The sequence below is a fragment of the Mchenga conophoros genome, linkage group LG10, assembly GCF_057382185.1.
Source record: "Mchenga conophoros isolate Kocher_MC1m ecotype Shallow Benthic linkage group LG10, M_conophoros_male_GT1.1, whole genome shotgun sequence".
Classification (NCBI taxonomy): domain Eukaryota; kingdom Metazoa; phylum Chordata; class Actinopteri; order Cichliformes; family Cichlidae; genus Mchenga; species Mchenga conophoros.
In genome coordinates this window covers 2,676,086-2,695,158 of record NC_140535.1, presented here as the reverse complement: position 1 = coordinate 2,695,158, position 19,073 = coordinate 2,676,086, and the positions used below count along the sequence as shown (strand labels likewise).

The 19,073-nt window shown below is 42.1% G+C and overlaps 1 protein-coding gene across 1 annotated transcript; it reads left to right on the top strand.

The window, feature by feature from the left end:
* The first annotated feature begins 9,330 nt into the window (after positions 1–9,330).
* ripk4 (receptor-interacting serine-threonine kinase 4) lies at positions 9,331–17,547 on the top strand. Its single transcript, XM_085288165.1, has 8 exons — positions 9,331–9,625; positions 11,861–12,152; positions 12,892–13,040; positions 13,371–13,420; positions 14,545–14,703; positions 14,905–15,020; positions 15,515–15,755; positions 15,848–17,547. The coding sequence occupies exons 1-8, from the start codon at positions 9,438–9,440 to the stop codon at positions 17,095–17,097; spliced, it is 2,445 nt and encodes an 814-aa protein (XP_085144291.1). The 5' UTR covers positions 9,331–9,437; the 3' UTR covers positions 17,098–17,547.
* The last annotated feature ends 1,526 nt before the right edge of the window (positions 17,548–19,073 follow it).

The window sequence follows — 19,073 nt, the reverse complement described above, 5'->3', positions numbered from 1 at the left end:
ACACTCAAGAGTTATGTTGTAAAATCCTTCATTATGTCAAAGATATGAAAATATGGAACAAATACCAATCAGAAGGAGGATTAAGATAAAGTAATCCATCCCCCAAATCATTACACATACCTCAACATATGCATATGTTGAGGTATGAAACATATGCATATGTTGAGGTATGTGTAATGAGTTTGTTGTATTTACCAGTTCCCTAAGGAAAGTTTCTCATTGAATGTCCCCATTTAGGTTAAAGCGGAGTGTATTTGTGTTAGAAACATCCCCAAAAGTCATAAGTATATGGCATTCTAATGACTATAGTTGGATATGCTTTGGGATTTTTTAAAAGATGTTATCATGTTCCCTTTTTCTGTATAAATCTACCTATAAAGTCAACAAACAATTTATCAGTGATCACCTCACTCAAGTAAGGGTTATTGTTGTAAAATCCTTCATTATGTCTAAGATTTGAAAATATGGAACAAATACCAATCAGAATGAGGACTAAGATAAAGCAATCCATCCCCCAAATCATTACACATATCTTAATATATGCAGATGTTTAATAATCAGAGTTCATTGTATTAACCAGTTCCCTAACGAAAGTTTCCCATTGAATGTCCCCATTTAGGTTAAAGCGGATTGTATTTGTGTTAAAAACGTCCCCAAAAGTCATAAGCATATGGCATACTAATGACTATAGTTGGATATGCTTTGTATTTTTTTAAAAAAATAGTATCATGTCCCTTTTTCAGTATAAATCTATCCATGAAGTCTGTAAACAATTTATCAATGATCCCCACACTCAAGCAAGGGTTATGTTAAAAAAAAAGAACAACCCCTTCATTATGTCTAAGATTTAAAAATACAGAACAAATACCAATCAGAATGAGGACTAAGATAAAGAAATCAATCCGAAAAGTAGTTACACATACCTTAACATATGCATGTGTTTAATGATCAGAGTTCATTGTATTTACCAGTTCCCTAAGGAAAGTTTCCCACTGAATGTCCCCATTTAGGTTAAAGAGGAGTGTATTTGTTAGAAATATCCCCAAAAGTCATAAATATACTGTACGGCATACCTATGACTATAGTCGGATATGTTTTTGTATTGTTTTTTAAAAATAGTGTCATGTCCCTTTTTCAGTATAACTCCATACATGAAGTTCGAGAACAATTTATCAGTGATCACCACACTCAAGAGTTATGTTGTAAAATCCTTCATTATGTCAAAGATATGAAAATATGGAACAAATACCAATCAGAAGGAGGATTAAGATAAAGTAATCCATCCCCCAAATCATTACACATACCTCAACATATGCATATGTTGAGGTATGTGTAATGAGTTTGTTGTATTTACCAGTTCCCTAAGGAAAGTTTCTCATTGAATGTCCCCATTTAGGTTAAAGCGGAGTGTATTTGTGTTAGAAACGTCCCCAAAAGTCATAAGTATATGGCATTCTAATGACTATAGTTGGATATGCTTTGGGATTTTTTAAAAGATGTTATCATGTTCCCTTTTTCTGTATAAATCTACCTATAAAGTCAACAAACAATTTATCAGTGATCACCTCACTCAAGTAAGGGTTATTGTTGTAAAATCCTTCATTATGTCTAAGATTTGAAAATATGGAACAAATACCAATCAGAATGAGGACTAAGATAAAGCAATCCATCCCCCAAATCATTACACATATCTTAATATATGCAGATGTTTAATAATCAGAGTTCATTGTATTAACCAGTTCCCTAACGAAAGTTTCCCATTGAATGTCCCCATTTAGGTTAAAGCGGATTGTATTTGTGTTAAAAACGTCCCCAAAGGTCATAAGCATATGGCATACTAATGACTATAGTTGGATATGCTTTGTATTTTTTTAAAAAAATAGTATCATGTCCCTTTTTCAGTATAAATCTATCCATGAAGTCTGTAAACAATTTATCAATGATCCCCACACTCAAGCAAGGGTTATGTTAAAAAAAAAGAACAACCCCTTCATTATGTCTAAGATTTAAAAATACAGAACAAATACCAATCAGAATGAGGACTAAGATAAAGAAATCAATCCGAAAAGTAGTTACACATACCTTAACATATGCGTGTGTTTAATAATCAGAGTTCATTGTATTTACCAGTTCCCTAAGGAAAGTTTCCCATTGAATGTCCCCATTTAGGTTAAAGAGGAGTGTATTTGTGTTAGAAACATCCCCAAAAGTCATAAGTATATGGCATACCTATGACTATAGTCGGATATGTTTTTGTATTGTTTTTTAAAAATAGTGTCATGTCCCTTTTTCAGTATAACTCCATACATGAAGTTCGAGAACAATTTATCAGTGATCCCCACACTCAAGGGTTATGTTAAAAAAAAAAAAACCTTCACTATGTCTAAGATTTAAAAATACGGAACAAATACCAATCAGAATGAGGACTAAGATAAAGAAATCCATCCGAAAAGTAGTTACACATACCTTAACATATGCAGATGTTTAATAATCAGAGTTTATTGTATTAACTAGTTCCCTAAGGAAAGTTTCCCATTGAATGTTCCCATTTACGTTAAAGCGGAGTGTTTTTGTGTTAGAAACGTCCCCAAAAGTCATAAGAGTCAGGTATACCAATAACTATTGTTGCATATGTTTTTGCAATTTTTAAATGGAGGTATATTTCTGTATTTAGTATTAATCTACCCTTGAGATCAGTGACAAAACCATTAATGGTCACTGATCGTTAATGACGATCAGTTAATGATCACTGTACTCTGGTACTATATCAATTCAATTTCATTTATGTATATCCTTTTGATTGTCCTCATTCAGGTTAATGCAGTGCATTTTTGTTAGAAATGTCCCCGGAAGTCATAAGAGTCATCTTCTTTGGCAGTTTTTAATTGTCTCTTGTCTATTTGTTATTCATGTTAAATCTACTCGTAACATCAGTGAAAACTAAAATTAAGATATCCATTCTAAAATCGTACAGCTTGTCTTATCACTCACAGATCTTTAATACTGTACTCATTGGTGCCCTGATGTAAAGGATATTTTGATTGCTTCTAATGTAGGTTAAAGTAGTGTGTTTATTAATAATTAAATTAAATCTTTTATGATAGGTTTGGATAGTTTCTGAAAATCAAATGAACTCTTGGTAATTGTGTTCAAATTATCTGTGTTAACAATTCATAGGTGAAATTAGAAATTTCTTTTAGTTTAAATAGAATATAAAAACTAGTTTAACTGTCTAATGTTTGCCTATTTAACTTATGTTTATCTACTCAAGACTAACCAAGCTGAAGCAGCATCATGAGAAATGCCTGAAATGTAAAAAAAAAATTGATCTGCAAAATCCAGATTCCTCAAGCAATGAGATTGAGTCTCTTCTGTCAGGTATGGAGCCAACAAAAACACAATAGAATAAGAAAACGGATCAAGATGAAGACAGGGGACCAGGGACTTCTTCCCAGTGAACATATTTGGAAGCAAAGTTCTTGCCTTACAATTTGCTGGTAACAAACACTCAATAGTACAGATTACAGATGATTTTTTTTTATCCAAGTTTCTCTGCATTAATGATGTGCATATAAACTCCCAAAACAACACAGTAGTAAAAAATGCAGTCAAAAATTTAAATTGTTCTGTGGCCGAGACATTGGACATAGTTTTGATTTCTTCAAGATAAATAGAGACCTTAATTATTGTTTAGATTATTGTTAGATTGGGTAGTTAACATTACATTGTACTTTGAAGGAATTGCCTTTAAGGGAAGTAATATCCCCAAAACTGACATAAAATAACTTGTGTATGTGTGTATTGCTGAAGACCCAAAAGGGAAGTATGGTCCCCAAAACTGACATAAAATAACTTGTGTATGTGTGTATTGCTGAAGACCCCGAATGGAAGTAAGGTCCCCAAAAGTGGCATAAAATAGTTTGTGTATGTGTGTGTCGCCGAAGACCCCAAATGGAAGTAAGGTCCCCAAAAGTGGCATAATATAGTTTTTTTTATCTGTGTATCGCTGAAGACCCCAAAGGGGACATTAAACATTCCCAGTCCCCAATGGGAAGGTAAAAATACTGTCTGGACAAAAGTTGCTTAAAATGAAAATCTCAAGTGATTTTTTATTTCTGTGGTCTTGGAGGAGTAAAACTGAGTTGCCAGCTTGCTTCTAAACCATACAGAAAGTGGTGTCCCCAAAGGGGGGGAGTTAAGATATGCGACCCCAAACGGGACTTAAGCGAGTATGTGTGTGTGTGTGTGTGTGTGTGTGTGTGTGTGTGTGTGTGTGTGTGTGTGTGTGTGTGTGTGTGTGCGTGCGTTACACTGCTAAGGAACTGGTGGTTGCAGCAAAAGACTATCATTTAAATATTTTGTCTTTTATTAGCTGCAGAAAATGTTTCCATCAAAATCACTCCAACCCAGAGCCTTTGGTTGTTCACTGGTGCCTCACAGACGTGATTCTTTAGACTTGTGTGTGCGACTGTTTACTAAAATGAAAGAAGGCATGACAGCAGGGAAATGCAGCCTGTTCTCTTCCTTCTTCTTAATATTCAAAAGACATTTTAAGCAACAACTTAACTGACTTCAAACTTGGATTACTTTCTGTTCAAGGGCCAAAAGTCACGACTTTTTAAAAATGTCGTCTAGAAACAAATATCTGCATCTGAATATGCATGAAGCTGCAGGCAATCGACACATTTCTGCTTACACCTAACTACACATGAAGTCAAGTTTGTCCTCGCTGCTCAAGATGCTTTGGGTTTGTGAGGAGCCCTGTGAGAGCTGCGGTGTGAGGACAGGATACCAGAGCTCGGCTCCGGATCGGCAGCCTCCATCCCATCATCCGGAGCCGAGGCTGGGCTCTGTGCTGTCGCATGTCAGCAATCACCAAGCAATATTTTTACCTTCACATAGTATTTTTTCTTATTTGCATTTAGTGTGACTTGATAATTAATTAAATGAATTAAATTCATTTCATTCGAAACATTTAATAAATTATTCATTTATTTAATTCATTTTGTCACTCCTGGCCCTCTGCAGGCCTGCACCGTTAATATTGCACTGACAATGGTTCATCATTTATTTACCTTCTACATCCTCTGCAAAGGATTACGTTATTTGCTGCTAAGAGACCGTAAAACTTTTTCTTGAGTGAGAGATTAACAGTAAAACGGTTCAGCTTCAACATTTGTTTGAGGTTGATGTTTCTTTTCTTTAAATCACATTAAGCCAAATTCTTTAGGATTAAAATAAATTAGAGCAACATTCCCCTTCTCTTGAGGACAAAGCCTCCATGCAGCAGTGTAGCCTACTGTACTGGAAACACCAGGACATTTCTGGTAGTCTGAAAGTGGTTTTGGCCTGATGAGAACAGGCAGCTTGATCATGATAAGTACTTATTATCAAACCAGGGATACACGAATGCTCCAGATCTGGTTCAAGGGGAACCAATAAAGCTCACTTCACACTAAACCGATTTCTGCCAGTTAAGGAAGTTTTTGAAGGTAAGACCATTTAAATCGATTGTTGTTGTTGTTGTTTTATCTTTGTGGCGCCAGCTTAAAGTTAGTGCGCAAAGGTTAGCTTACACTGTATGAAGTGATTACGAGTTACCATATCATGACAAAGATATTAGCTAATTGGTAAATAAAGGTACTTATTGAGAATATTTGTGTTTTTAGTTTCGGGAGAGTCGAGGAGACAAGTACACAGAAAGTGAACGAGCATCTCTGAACCGAGGAGGGGACCTAAGGAGACATCGTTCATCCTCTTGCAATGCTGTGATTGCAGCCGTTGATCAATTGTCATGACAATTTACATGAATTTACATCTTGTCATGAAACTGACCTCGAGGCCCATTGTTAGTCAGTGGTGCTAGTTTCAATCATTAGGCAAATGTACTGTTTTTAACACTGGAGAGGCTGAAGAAGTCCTTTGGATAAGTGATGAAACATTTCTCCTGCTGAATATACAACAGAATCTTCCTGGGAACACCCGGTGAGATCCATGTTACTTATACGAGTTACAGAATTATGTGATACAGAACTATGTTAAGTTTAAATGTACTCGAGAGCCACCGGAACCAAATTCCTTGTATGTGTCTGCACATATACTTGGCCAATAAACACGATTCTGATTCTGAAATGTTCTTTTTAAAATAAATACCACACTCGGTCTTATGTTAAGGGTTAGTCAGGTTAGTTTTAGCTTTTCTGACTCTTGATTTACAGACTAACTCACTGTTATTTAGAAACTGAGAGTCAGTGGAATATGAATGTTTTGTCAGTAGTTAGTAGATCAATCAAGCACTCACTCATGTTACTGGCTCAGTGTTTACACACTTTCCAGCCTCTCAGTCTAAGCAACAATCTGAGGAGAGGCAGCCGCCTGGGACTGAAGGAGTGTAGAGACCTCAAACAGGACAAAACTACAGGAGACAAAGGCTAATGACATGCAGAGTGGCTTATGGAACCAGCCCTAACTACAAGCTTTATCAAAAGAAACGCTAAAAGCTTCATCTTAAAAGAGCATGTCTGTCAGCAGACTCTCCTTCCATTCTACTTCTCCGAATTGGGTGGCTGTGTCTCGGGAGGTGGAGCAGTCCAGTCAGAAAGTTGGCGGTTTGATCCTTGGCTCTTCCAGTCGGCACGTCGAAGTATCCTTGGGCAAGATACTGAACCGTGAATTGGCCCCGATTCCACTCGCACTCAAGAGTACGAGTTTCACGTGGTTGTAAGACAAGATGTTTAGATACAGAAGGAAGCACGTGTGTGTGTGATTAGTTGGATGAGGGTTAGAGGGGAAGGTTATAATTTACAGGCTATAGTATGTAAACTTTAATAAACCTGGATCACGAGCACATAGATGTTTAATGTTGTTTAAACATGGCTGACGTGGGTACAGGATTATTGACCTGCTTCTAGAAAAAAACCCAGATTCTCCAGTATTTAGAAAGGTCGAATCAGCTTTGCTTTCTATTGTTTTGTTCTATTTACATGAGGTCTCATATCTCATCCCCAAGCTCAATGAGTTCATATGAAACTACCTCCAGTAGATGGCGATAAAGTTCCACTGACAACTACTTGATGTTGATTTCCTGCTCACGACTTTGAATTCCTTGCACCCATTGTGTTCACTCATTAAAACATTCATAAACACGCCACCACCTTCTGCATCTATGGTAATATGTGTGCCCACGCACAGCCCGAGGGGACAAAGTGCATGATGGGAAGAACAAAGCATACTGGAAAGATGTCAGAAGCAAACACGATGCCAACACACACAGGCTGTCGCAGGCTGACACTTCCTCTGTGGCATTCTTAAACCATTAGACTGCAGTCATTAATATGTTTTAATATCAATTAGACAATCATTTATATTTCTACACCGTTGGCGCTACCTCGCGCTCCCTGTTGCAGATCGTTTAGGTTTAGTTGTGTTTGTGATTAACAGAAGACGGTCCTGATTGGTTTGGTTTTAATCAGATAAATAAAAGCAGGTAAAAAGACACGTTTAATACCATTTCATACATGTTTGTCTTTGATTCTAATGACCAAGAGAGAGTGCACACACACTCAAAAGGCCCTGCAGCTTTCCCCTTCTACAGTAACCGCTCCCCCGGTCTTTCTGCAGAGCCTCAGGGAGCTGAACACTGATAACTGCTGCAGTGATGGGAGCCAGCAGGCCGCCTGGCTCCTCACATACCACTAAGATCTGCTCATTGTCCCAGCATCCTCCCAGATAACATATTTATACCTCCTACCTGGTCATTCCAGTTTTCTCATTAACTCTGGGGTGCAGGGAGGTGATATCACATCTTAAGCAGAGGTAAACAGAGAGGTTGGTTTGTCAGACACTAGCAAACGGCAACACAGAACAAATTCACATGTTTGGAGAAATCATGCTTTTACAGTCGCGTACCGTTGCCCACACAAGCTGAAGAACACCAGAAGAGCACTGTTTTGGTAAAGTCCAAGAGAGGGAATTTTGGAATAGTTCAACTACAACAATCATTTTCATATTTAACTTAAAAGCTTAATCATGTTTATTATCTAATAGTTTAGGTAATAATTTGAGGAAGGGGCTCGTTATGTTTATTCTGTTTAGTTTTCCACAACAACAGTTGCCTCAAGGTGCTCTATATAGTAAAGTAAAGAAGCTACTATATCAGAGAGAGAGAGCAATCAGATGTCACCTATGAGGATGCACTTGGTGACAGCGGTGAGGAAGAACTCCCTTTAAACAGGAAGAGTCATTCTGCAGAATGAGGCTGAGGAACGACACTCGTCTGCTGTGAGAGGTGGGAGGGCAGAGAATGGGGACGAGGGCAAAAAGGTCTTAATCCGAGAGACGTTATAATCCGGTGTTTGGGATTCGAGGCAAAATGTCTCCCTGAACCAACCTCGCAGAAAATAATCCCATGATTTCAAAAACCCAAAGTCAGTCTAAGAACGTTTCTAAAACAGAGCAGTCGCAGATAACAGGCTAATCTTCTTTTTATGATAGCACAAAAATAAATAATTTACCAGCTGGTGCCTGCGTGCAGGAGGTGTCCTTGAATAGATATGCTGTAGCTCTATCAGCTCCACAGCTGATATTTTATTTCTGACCTTGACCTTAAAAAGTATCCAACACACACCTGTAGGACAGGTGCACACAGGAAAAAGTGTCACACTCATTAACTGGCAACCCAAATGAATACAATTTGAATTTAAGCACACAACAGATATGAAACAGAACTCCTGTGTGCGTGCGTCCTTAGATCGATGCGGTGTATCTGCAGAAGGCATTTAATGAACATATGAATTATTGAAAGCATATGTATGGAGTAGCAGAGAATGTGGAGATTAAAGGCCTGCATGGAAATGAAATATGTTAAATAACACAGATCTTTGTCACTGGTAGTAACTGTAACAGCTGTAACAGAAGACATTGTTCCCTCAGCTGAGCAAAAGATGAGTCTACACATTCTATAACCGCTGGGTCAATATCACGTAACCCACCTCAGGCGGCTTTAGCAGTAAAATGGACCACGGTGGGACAAAGGTGTGTTTATGAAATAGCTTCCTGACTTCATGGCTTTGTTGCAGAGACCGTTCTCCTGCTTTCTCGGAGCATATATGAGACAGCGTGGGACTTCAGGACATTTGGAAAGCACATGTGTAAAGCCTTTCGGTGGCAGTGTGGTGTGGCTTGTCAAGTTCCTCCAGTGAACTTTTCCATCTCTGCTCTGTGTTTCAAAACCAGGGTATGATGTCACAGTGCAGCAACACAGGCCCAGCCCCTCCTTTTCACCTGAATAGAGGGAGGAGCTGTGCTGAGCTAGACGAGGGGAAAAACAAGGAAGAGCCCACAAGTAGGTAGGTGGTGTGTGAGTGTACACTTCCTCTGATTTTGTGGTTGGAGTCAAAGAAGAAAAAGGAGTTTACCCTGCTTGCGGGTTTCTCAACATGGATATGGATATCCCGGATTCTCCACACGGGAATATGGGGCTGTTAAGGACCTTTGATTCCTCTGAGTTTGGAAGCTGGGAGAAAATAGGCTCAGGTGGATTTGGACAAGTATACAAAGTCCGGCATGTACAGTGGAAAACATGGCTGGCTATCAAGTGCCCTCCCTGCCTTCATGTGGATGATAAGTAAGTCACAGCTGTTTAGTGTTCATCTTTTCCTGGTGTTGATGAAAAAAGTAGTATTGTCCTCTGGCATAGTTCAGATGCTTCCTGTGTTTTTGGTCTTTCTAAGTTCCGGATGTAGAAATCAGTCTGAACCAGGTCCTTTTATGTCAGCGTGATCGTTTGAAGAAATCTCTGGGCAAATGCTAGACGCAGGCATGAGAAAGTGAACACCAGATAATGTGTGACTCATCCTCTGCCAGCCTAGAAACACTGTGGGGGCTGTAAAGGTGCCTCAACGCTAAGCAAGAGGGCATGTTTGGATATTTCGACACTGCTGAGTTGTGTTGGAGGGAGCACTGACATGCAGGTTGATCTCTGGGGCAGCTCCACAGTGCTGAGAGCTGTTTGCTTTTCCTGCTGTGAAAGCTTAACTGCTGATCTCCCCAATAAACAGTGTTGTGGACATTTCAATAGGTGGGCAGAATGGTCTACAAGTTACATCACCATCTAGAATTCTCTTTCATACTTCAGACTGATAAATCCCTCGTTTGCTCTGCCGGGATCTCACAAATGAAAGGAAAATTAGTGAGCTGTACATTTCTCGAGTGTGTTTGAGGCTGACCTGCCTCAAACCAGCTTTGGAAGAAGAGAAGTTTCCATTTCCATGTAACTCTGCGTACACAAACTGACTTCATCAGCCACACATTAGAAATATTAACTGACAAGATCCATTCATCCATTTTCTTCCCCTTATCCACTTCAGGGTCACAGGGGGGCTGGAGCCTAGCCCAGCTGCTGATTGGTGATAAGACCTCTTCATTTAAAAAAAAAAAAAAGTTGGTTTATTGATATAAATCATCACTGACATCAATCCTCAGCTACACTGATGCAACAAAGACAGTCCGATTTTCTTATCTAGTCACTGTGACCAAAACAGGAACTTTGACGACGTGACGACTTCCCCCCAAACCTGCGGTGCGACTTATAGCATCCGATGAGGCTGAACCAAAGATACTATCACCCTCAAACATCTGCAGAGCGCATAAACAGTCATTTGACTGCGACCGTCGTTCAGCCACACATAACATCCAGGACTCAAAGCCACCTTTGTGTGCCTGTGTCGCAGGCTGCCACTGTGTGGCACAGACAATACGAGAAGCCGCAGAACCGGTCTTACCGGGCCTCTCTGTTAAAACAGGGACATTGTTTGGTTCAGCAGAGCCGCTGAGCAGCACTTTGGATTAGATGAAGTACTTCGCAAACAAGCGCTAGCCCGTTCTTCCATGACATGTTTGATTATTCCTACCAGGCAGATTCGGGGAGATCCGTACCTCCTTCACTTGTACTGCCACAAAGAACTATTATAACCAGACACACACTTCTTTATATATATTTTTTAATTAATGACAAACTATGTTTCGAACTTTCTTATGTTCGTCTAATTTCTTTTCGTTGATGATAGAAAAACAGAAGCCCTACTCCAGCTCTGCCTCTGGAGCACATTCCTACAAATAAACTCATGAACAGTGATTTATCTCTCTCTCATCAAGAGGCTCCATTTTAAAAGCAACCTTTGCTTAAGGCATGCAGTGAGGTCATGAATGGCCCACACAATTGTGTTTGAGGTATGTCAGCAGGCCCGGCAGACTGATAAGGGGCACTGTGCACAAAGGTTGAGCGGCAGAGAACAAGAGCTGGGTTTGAGCTCCACATGCTCTGCAGACCAAGGTGGACTGTCTTGAGCAGAACCACCAGCCGGGGAAGACCTGGATTATAGTTGTATACAGAGGTCACGCCTCTACACCCTTCAAGGTTAATGTTCATAAATATTTGGCATAGCTAAGAGCTCAGTAAGGATGATGTGTGATGTGCAGGAATTTTGGTTAGGACAAAAAGTTATACCAACTATTGCAGCTTAATGAGCAAAGCGTGACTTCAAAGTCATCATGTTAATGTTTTATGGGAGGGCAGGTTTGATAGATAAGCATGAGTCGAGGAATGTGTGAGCCTTTGTTTTAAAAAAGCGATCACCCAAATAACTTCAAAACAGATTTCAGCTGCGGCACCCCCACCCTCCCCCAAACCCCCAGGATGAGTGGATGAGTGGAAAAGCAGCAGTAAACTGGTGGATGTTTTTTTGCACTGTTAAGAACTGCTGGGTCACCCTCAGCGACAGAGCCTGGTTCAGGAAACGCAATAAAATGCAGTGTTGTGTAGTCCGTGATCTTTTATTTTTATTTTCCTCCTTGAACACAGGGATCGTTCCGAGCTGCTCGAGGAAGCTAAAAAGATGGAGGCAGCCAAGTTCCGATACATCCTGCCTGTGTACGGGATCTGTGAAGACCCCCAGGGGCTGGTCATGGAGTACATGGAGACCGGCTCACTGGAGACCCTGCTGGCCAATGAGCCGCTGCCCTGGGAGCTCCGCTTTCGCATCATCCACGAGACTGCGGTGGGAATGAACTTCCTGCACTGCATGAACCCACCGCTGCTCCATCTGGACCTGAAGCCGGCCAACATCCTGCTGGATGCTCACTATCACGTCAAGGTAGAGAGTTTGTGATGAAGCTTAGAAGGGAGGAAACACACACACACAGTTTGTTGTGATCTGTAGTTTTGACCCAGGTGTGTGTTTGTTGTTGTTTGCACGATCCTTTTGCTTTCTGTAATTTGTAATGGAATAAGCAACTATGGAAATCTACAGTATGTTTATGGAAATGTGATGATGTCATGTTTTAATGCTAGAAGAAAGCTCAGACATGAAGTGAAACCACAGCCCTCTTTGTTTTAAAACTGTTTGTTTGGCACTTTCAGGAGAAATCCCAGTCATGAGGTGCTTTTCTGCTCCCCTTCATCATTCTTAAATTAGTCCTGCACATGTTTTTTGTCTACAGGTGTCTCCTAGCCTCTGTCCAACCAAAACAGCTAAGCTGTACTAAGAGTAATGGGTGGGAACCGTCATTTCTAGTGTTTAATACCTGGATGTAAACACCTCACCTGGGCTTGTCCCAACAGGATTAATTTAGCTCCTATTAAATCTCCTTGTCTGTGTGTGTGTATGTGTGTGTGGGTGTGCACTCCCCAACACAAATCTGAAGGGCCTCTCCTCTCCTGCAGGCTGGGACATGGCTGGGTTGCCCTCATCATACCGCTGAGTGCACATAATAAGAGCTTAGCAGCCTGTCATAGTCAGCGGGCAAAGTTAGTCATCACTGCCGTGGTGTTTCATGAGAAAGGCAGAGGGGTTGCTCTGTTGGAGGGTCTTATCTGATCTCTTTCTGTCTCAGATATCTGATTTTGGGCTGGCCCGCTGGAACGGCTTGTCACGGGCTGATGACATCAGTAGAGACGGCTTCTGCGGCACTATTGCCTACCTTCCTCCTGAGAGCATCATAGAGAAGGACAGAGTGTCGGACACCAAGCACGATGTTTACAGGTTGGGCTTTTTTTTCATGCACTTTGCATGCAAGCTTTTTGTGTGAACGCAGGGTTTTTTTGTTGTTGTTGGGACATTTTGTGTGTTCAGTTAAGCTCTGACTCACACTAAGATTAATCACATGGATTTGGTATGATACTTTGTCTGTTAAGGGAAATAAGTAACTTATTCCTACAGTGGAAATGGAAATTTCATTCCCTAAAGTAGAACTTGTAGAGTAGGGTAAATGTACTTTATTTACACAGTCTTCTGCTGCACAACCTGACATCTCAGACCTATTCCATGAAAGATTTATATATATTTATATGTATATTTTTGCCTGTTTTCCAGTTTCTCCATCGTGATCTGGGGGATTCTCACACAGAAGAAACCCTATCAAGGTGAGCCATCCAACAAGATGTCCATCCAACCGTGTCTTTTATGATCACCAATGTCAGTCTGATAGTTTAGCTAGAACAGCAGGTCTAGTAGTTCGTGTGGCATGCCTCCCCTACCTCTGTAACATCTGTAAACAATCAGTAACAAATAAAAGGTCCATGATGAGTTTGAGAAAACAGGTCAGCGTTGTTATCATCAGAAAACCTTTTTTTAAAATTTCCCCTCAACTTAGTGTCTCCCCATTTTCCACTGGAGTGGCTCTGCTTGACAGATGGACCATAAATGTACTCAATAGAAATACTTTTTTCTCTAGTTTGGCCACAAGAGATGGCTGAACTGGCTAAATAAGTTATTAACAAGTTTGCTTATTTATAACAGAAGCTCTAAACTCCAATTCTACACAATCTTCTACTTAATAAATCGACTTTCAATCTAGTTGTATCATTTTACTTGCTGGAATCGACTCTCTAAATTTCCAGTTAACACAAGGTAAAAATAGTTGCACCTTTCAAGGTGTGTGTGTGTGTGTGTGTGTGTGTGTGTGTGGCTCTGCACACAGAAGCTGTAGTTCGTGTTTACTCTGTAAATTCCAGAGGAGGCAGGTGGACAGGGCCAGACTGGCAAGCACGATGTTTTTTTCCCAGGCGTATCAGGTAGCAGTTCACTTTCTGAAGCCCGGTGCCAAGGTGAGGTAGCTGGGTTGGCACTGGCACCGCCTCTGTTGATCCAGATATAATTAAAAAGTGATAAGTGGCCTGGTTACCATCCCTTCCCGTTTTCCTCCTCCACCTGCAAAGGGTATTACGGCTACAATAGGAGGTGAAGTAGCTGTAAAGCCTCCACCTGTTTGTTCTGAATCACTGACTTGGCTGATCCCACATTCAGATAGAATTGGCTAGACGAGGAGCTCGGAGTGCTTCCGTGGGAAACAACAGACCACGCACTTCTCTTTCTGAGGACGATGGCGACGATAAAGAAGCGATGATGGCATAACGATAGACGCTGGTTCTATGTGTCATTACCAGAAAAAGCATTATAGCAGACTCAGACCACGTGACCACGTGCTTTTTGAGTGAAACAAAAAGGACTTTTAGAAACTGAAGTACTGCATGATTTTGCCCCTCAGGAGAGAACAATATCCTGCAGATCATGGTGAAGGTGGTGAAAGGGGTGCGTCCAGACCTGGGAGCGGTGCCACGATGTCGACCTTCAGCCTGCACAGGCTTCCTGACCCTCATGCAGCGATGCTGGGCCACAAAGCCCGAAGCCAGACCCAGCTTCCAGGGTAGGTTGTGCCTCTACCTGCTAACAAACAGTGGTCAACCCTCGTTAGCACTATAGGAATGAGCTTGTCCCTTGAACTGCACACTCTGTTCCCTCACTGGCTGTGTGAAAGGCAGTGCTATGGCGCTCTTCTTCCTTTTTGTATTGCATAATCCCATCCCTGCTGTTAATGCAACCTGACCTTGAGACGTTGTTGTTCCAGAAATCACATCTGAAGCCGAGGAGCTCTGCTCTAAACCTCAGGAGGAACCCAAATCACCCAGGTTATCAACATCTGACCCAGAGCCCATGACCCCTAAAGCACTCACGGGTGACCAGGTACGATACGACGGCGAAGCTTTTACTGCTTTTACATGACGAAGCTACATGTCAATGTTCTTTTTGTTTTTTCTAAGACATAGCCATGTACTCTCTTACACATTTTAGCCTGAATTTAAAACGTGACCCCTCTCAGTGGTTCTATACTTCAGTCTCTCTCAGCTGATGTGTTCTGCCATTAATATTTAACTACTCATCCAGACAACGAGAGGCTTATCTTTACAGAGCTCCAGACATAATTCTTATGTTTGATCCTGACCAATCATTGCATCACATACGAGGAATGTAGACTGATGGCATTGTTAAAACTCTGTGTGCTGTTGTGTACGTGACTGGAAACAAACATCCTGTTCACAGGAACTGATGGCTCCTATCAGTAGTGTTTAGATAAATCAGCTGTGTGAACTTTCACACCCATTTCGTATGTGTTACACACTGTATACTGTAACATTGTGTCAAACCGCACTACCCTACCTGCCTTTTTTGCTCTACAGGTTAATGACAACAAGCCAGTGCGTCCGAAGTCAGCCATGTTACCCGAGAAGGATTACAGCCTGTCTGAGCTTCTGAGCCAGGTGGATTCTGGGATCTCTAGGAGCTTTGATCGCGTGAAGGAGGACAGCTGTCACAGCAAAGAGAGCACCTGCAAGAGACTGTCTGGGATTTCCTCTGCAGATTCTGCCTTCTCATCCCAAGACTCTATCACGCTGTCTTTTGAGAAAGAAGGCACATACGGTAAGCGTGCATCAAAGACCTCTCCTGTGAATTATATAAAGTAACACGAAAAAATGTATCATTATTTATCACTTTTCCTCCTTACTGCTCAGATTCTGCTGAGGTCCAGAAACGAAAACTGTGTGAGGCCATCAGGAACAAAGACACTGCCAAGCTGATGAAGATCCTCCAGCCTCAGGATGTCGACCTTCTCCTTGACGGAGGAGACAGTCTGCTCCACCATGCCATCAACTTGGGTAACGAGGAGGCTGTCAAATTCCTCCTCCTGAACAACGCAAATCCTAACCTCGCCAACGGCCGCGGCTCCACACCCCTTCACCTGGCCACAGAGAAGCACCTGAAGTCACTGGCAGAGCTTCTGCTCGGCCGGCGCAGCACCAATGTGAATGCCAAAGACGAGGACCAATACACAGCTTTGCACTGGGCAGCCCAAAATGGCGACGAGGCTATCACGCGCCTGTTGCTCGACCGGGCGGCGGCCATCAACGAGACCGACGGACAGGGACGCACGCCAGCTCACGTGGCCTGCCAGCATGGCCAGGAAAATGTGTTCAGGGTGCTGCTGAGCCGTGGTGCTGATGTTCAGATCAAGGGCAAGGACAACTGGACGCCGCTCCACTATGCTGCCTGGCAAGGGCATCTGGGCATCGTCAAACTGCTGGTTAAGCAAGCCGGCGCCGACGTAGATGGTCAAACGACAGATGGGCGCACGCCGCTGCACCTGGCTTCTCAGAGGGGGCAGTATCGAGTGGCACGGATCCTGATTGAGCTGGGAGCCGACGTCCACATGACATCAGTTGGATCAAAGACGCCGCTACATGTGGCGGCTGAAACGGGTCACACCAGCACCTCTCGGCTCTTGATCAAACACCAGGCAGATATCAATGCTCAGAGCGCCCACGGACTCACTCCCCTCCACCTAGCCTCCCAGCGGGGCCACCTGCCCACAGTCAAGATGCTGATAGAAGAAGGGGCAGACCCCTACAAAGCTAACAGCGCCCTACGCACGCCCTGCCACATGGCGGCAGAGGGTGGACACTGTGAAGTCCTGAAAGAGCTGCTCAATCACTGTCCAGACGGTGGCAGCCTGTCAGACGAGCAGGGCCTCAGCCCTTTACACCTGGCGGTGCAGGGCGGACACTCGAACATCATTACTATGCTGCTGCCGCAGGACTGCCAGGACTTAGTTACAGAGAGCTCTGTGCAACCAGCAGCCGAAGAGCCCGCACCAGCAGAAGCTAGGCACCTCCAGAGGAAAGTTGTCATTCTCAAACTGACGGAGCACGGTGACAAAGACTGCCCACAATCCATCAGTGCACACTGTGCCTCCGCTCCCTGCTAACAGGAGCAAAAACACTGTACAGGACTGTTTTGGTTTGGTGTTTTTCCATGCTAATCCTCTGCTGCCTCACAAATAGGCATGGGATAGTATTCCAGTCTTTTAATTTTTTTAATTGTGCCCTACAAGCACTGTAATATTGTTGTAAATACATACTGTAAATAGAAAGTATTAATACCATTTTGTGTTTGAATTAAAAATGTTGTTTACTTTTTTTTTTTTTACCTAACAAACACATTTTGGTTTCTTTTGTTTTCTTTGTACGTAACAAGCATGTGTCCCGTGTCCTCTTGGAATCCTTTTACACGATCATTACTGCAGCTGGCATGCCTGTAAGTTATTTTTAATAGATTCACAAAAACTGACTCATCGAGCGTTTTAGGAAAAAAGCATTCAGTGTTCTTCAACTTGTTACATATCAGTGCAACATCCATTAAACATCTGAAAATCTTTTGTTGGACCCTGGTGTTTGTTTCCTTTTTGCATTTTGTAAGAAAAAAGATCAAATAAAAACGACATGCATGAAAAGTCAGACGTGGTAAGATCAAACTATAGTTCCTCGTGCTTTAATGGTTAGCTAAATTGTGCATAATTTTCAAGGTAATGTTTGTGCAATAGCCCAATTTATCTCCATGTTCTTAAATCTTTTGCAGCGAGAGAAAGCACAGATTTAACTCGTTCACTCAAAATGGGAACGAAACTTTGATAGCATCAACACGAGTGTTTGTGCAACAAAGTCATTCCACTCTCCTCCACAACATATCTTTTGTGCAGTCTTGTTCCTCTAAAGCAAAATTCAAGAAGTGCTTTCTGAGAAGGTTCTCTCGACAGCTCGTGTCGTGTTTCGCAGTCGGCGGGTCTCTGCCGACTGCTCCAGCTGCACGTGTGCAGGCATTATAAGCCTTATGTCAGGCGCAGTTGGCGTGTCTGCATCTGCAGCCTCACCTGGAGTGTTATTATTATTTTTATGCCTCAGCTCTGCTGAGGAGCATATTCAGCTTGGCGCAGACCATGGGAACTGCCCCTGAGGGGGATCACAGGCTCCAAGATGATGAATGAGCGAGAAGGGGCGCTGATGTGCTACCTGCAATTCCAGCCTGTTGGCTAATTCCTCAGACCACTTTAACTTTTCATCGTACTCTAAAGCTAACATGCCACTGCTGATGCCTCAAGGGCTCAGCTTTTTGTAACCAGAGAAACATTGCGGCTGGCTGATATAATTGTTCTGGGTTTTTTTAAGCTCATGTTTGCAGAGACCCAGAAAATGAGCCTGTTAAATATCTGCAACGTGATGTCTCTGCTTTGTGTACATAGCACTCTGTCTTATGCGTTGCTTGGTGATGCGTCTCATCTTCAGATAATCTTCTCTTGTTGCCCAATCGCAGCATCCAGTTAAGTTTGTGTTGGACAATAACTTACAGTATTGCTTTTTCACCCACTCTGGAGTTTCAGAATAAAACACTCAAAATAACTATTAGCAATGACCGGCTATTTTTAGCTGAGTTTGTTTTGTAGGTGTTCTCTGTTGGCCCATGTATTAAGCAGCGTGTGTAGTTATGTGAAGAATGCAACGCATATAACTCGCTGAGCTCAGCTTTGTGGCTGTCAGCGTGTTCAACTTGTTCAAACCAGAAGTGACCCCGAGTAGGTTTGCAGAAATTTCATAAGGGGATATCAAACGTGAGGAAAGCCAGCTTCAAATGTTTGGACGAGGAATAATATTACACTACCCAAAACTGTCTGACCTGTAAGCATCTACGGCACTAAAACATATGTTATTGTGTTCATTCAGAACAAATTCAGATTAGAGAAAGATGTCTAGCCATCCACTTTATTCTGCTCATCCAATTCAGGGTTGCAGGGGAGCTTAAGCCTATACCAGCTGCCAAAGGGCAAGAGGCAGGGGACGCCCTTCTGTGTGAAACCATTCACACCTATGTGACCTATCTACTTAGAATCACCAGTTAACCTAACCCCAC

Excerpts from the sequence above, each read along its gene's own strand:
- ripk4 (XM_085288165.1), top strand. The coding sequence starts at position 9,438 with ATGGATATGGATATCCCGGATTCTCCACACGGGAATATGGGGCTGTTA. Across the intron at positions 9,626-11,860 it reads TGCCTTCATGTGGATGATAA|GGATCGTTCCGAGCTGCTCG; the intron begins GTAAGTCACAGC and ends CCTTGAACACAG. Across the intron at positions 14,704-14,904 it reads AGCCAGACCCAGCTTCCAGG|AAATCACATCTGAAGCCGAG; the intron begins GTAGGTTGTGCC and ends TTGTTGTTCCAG.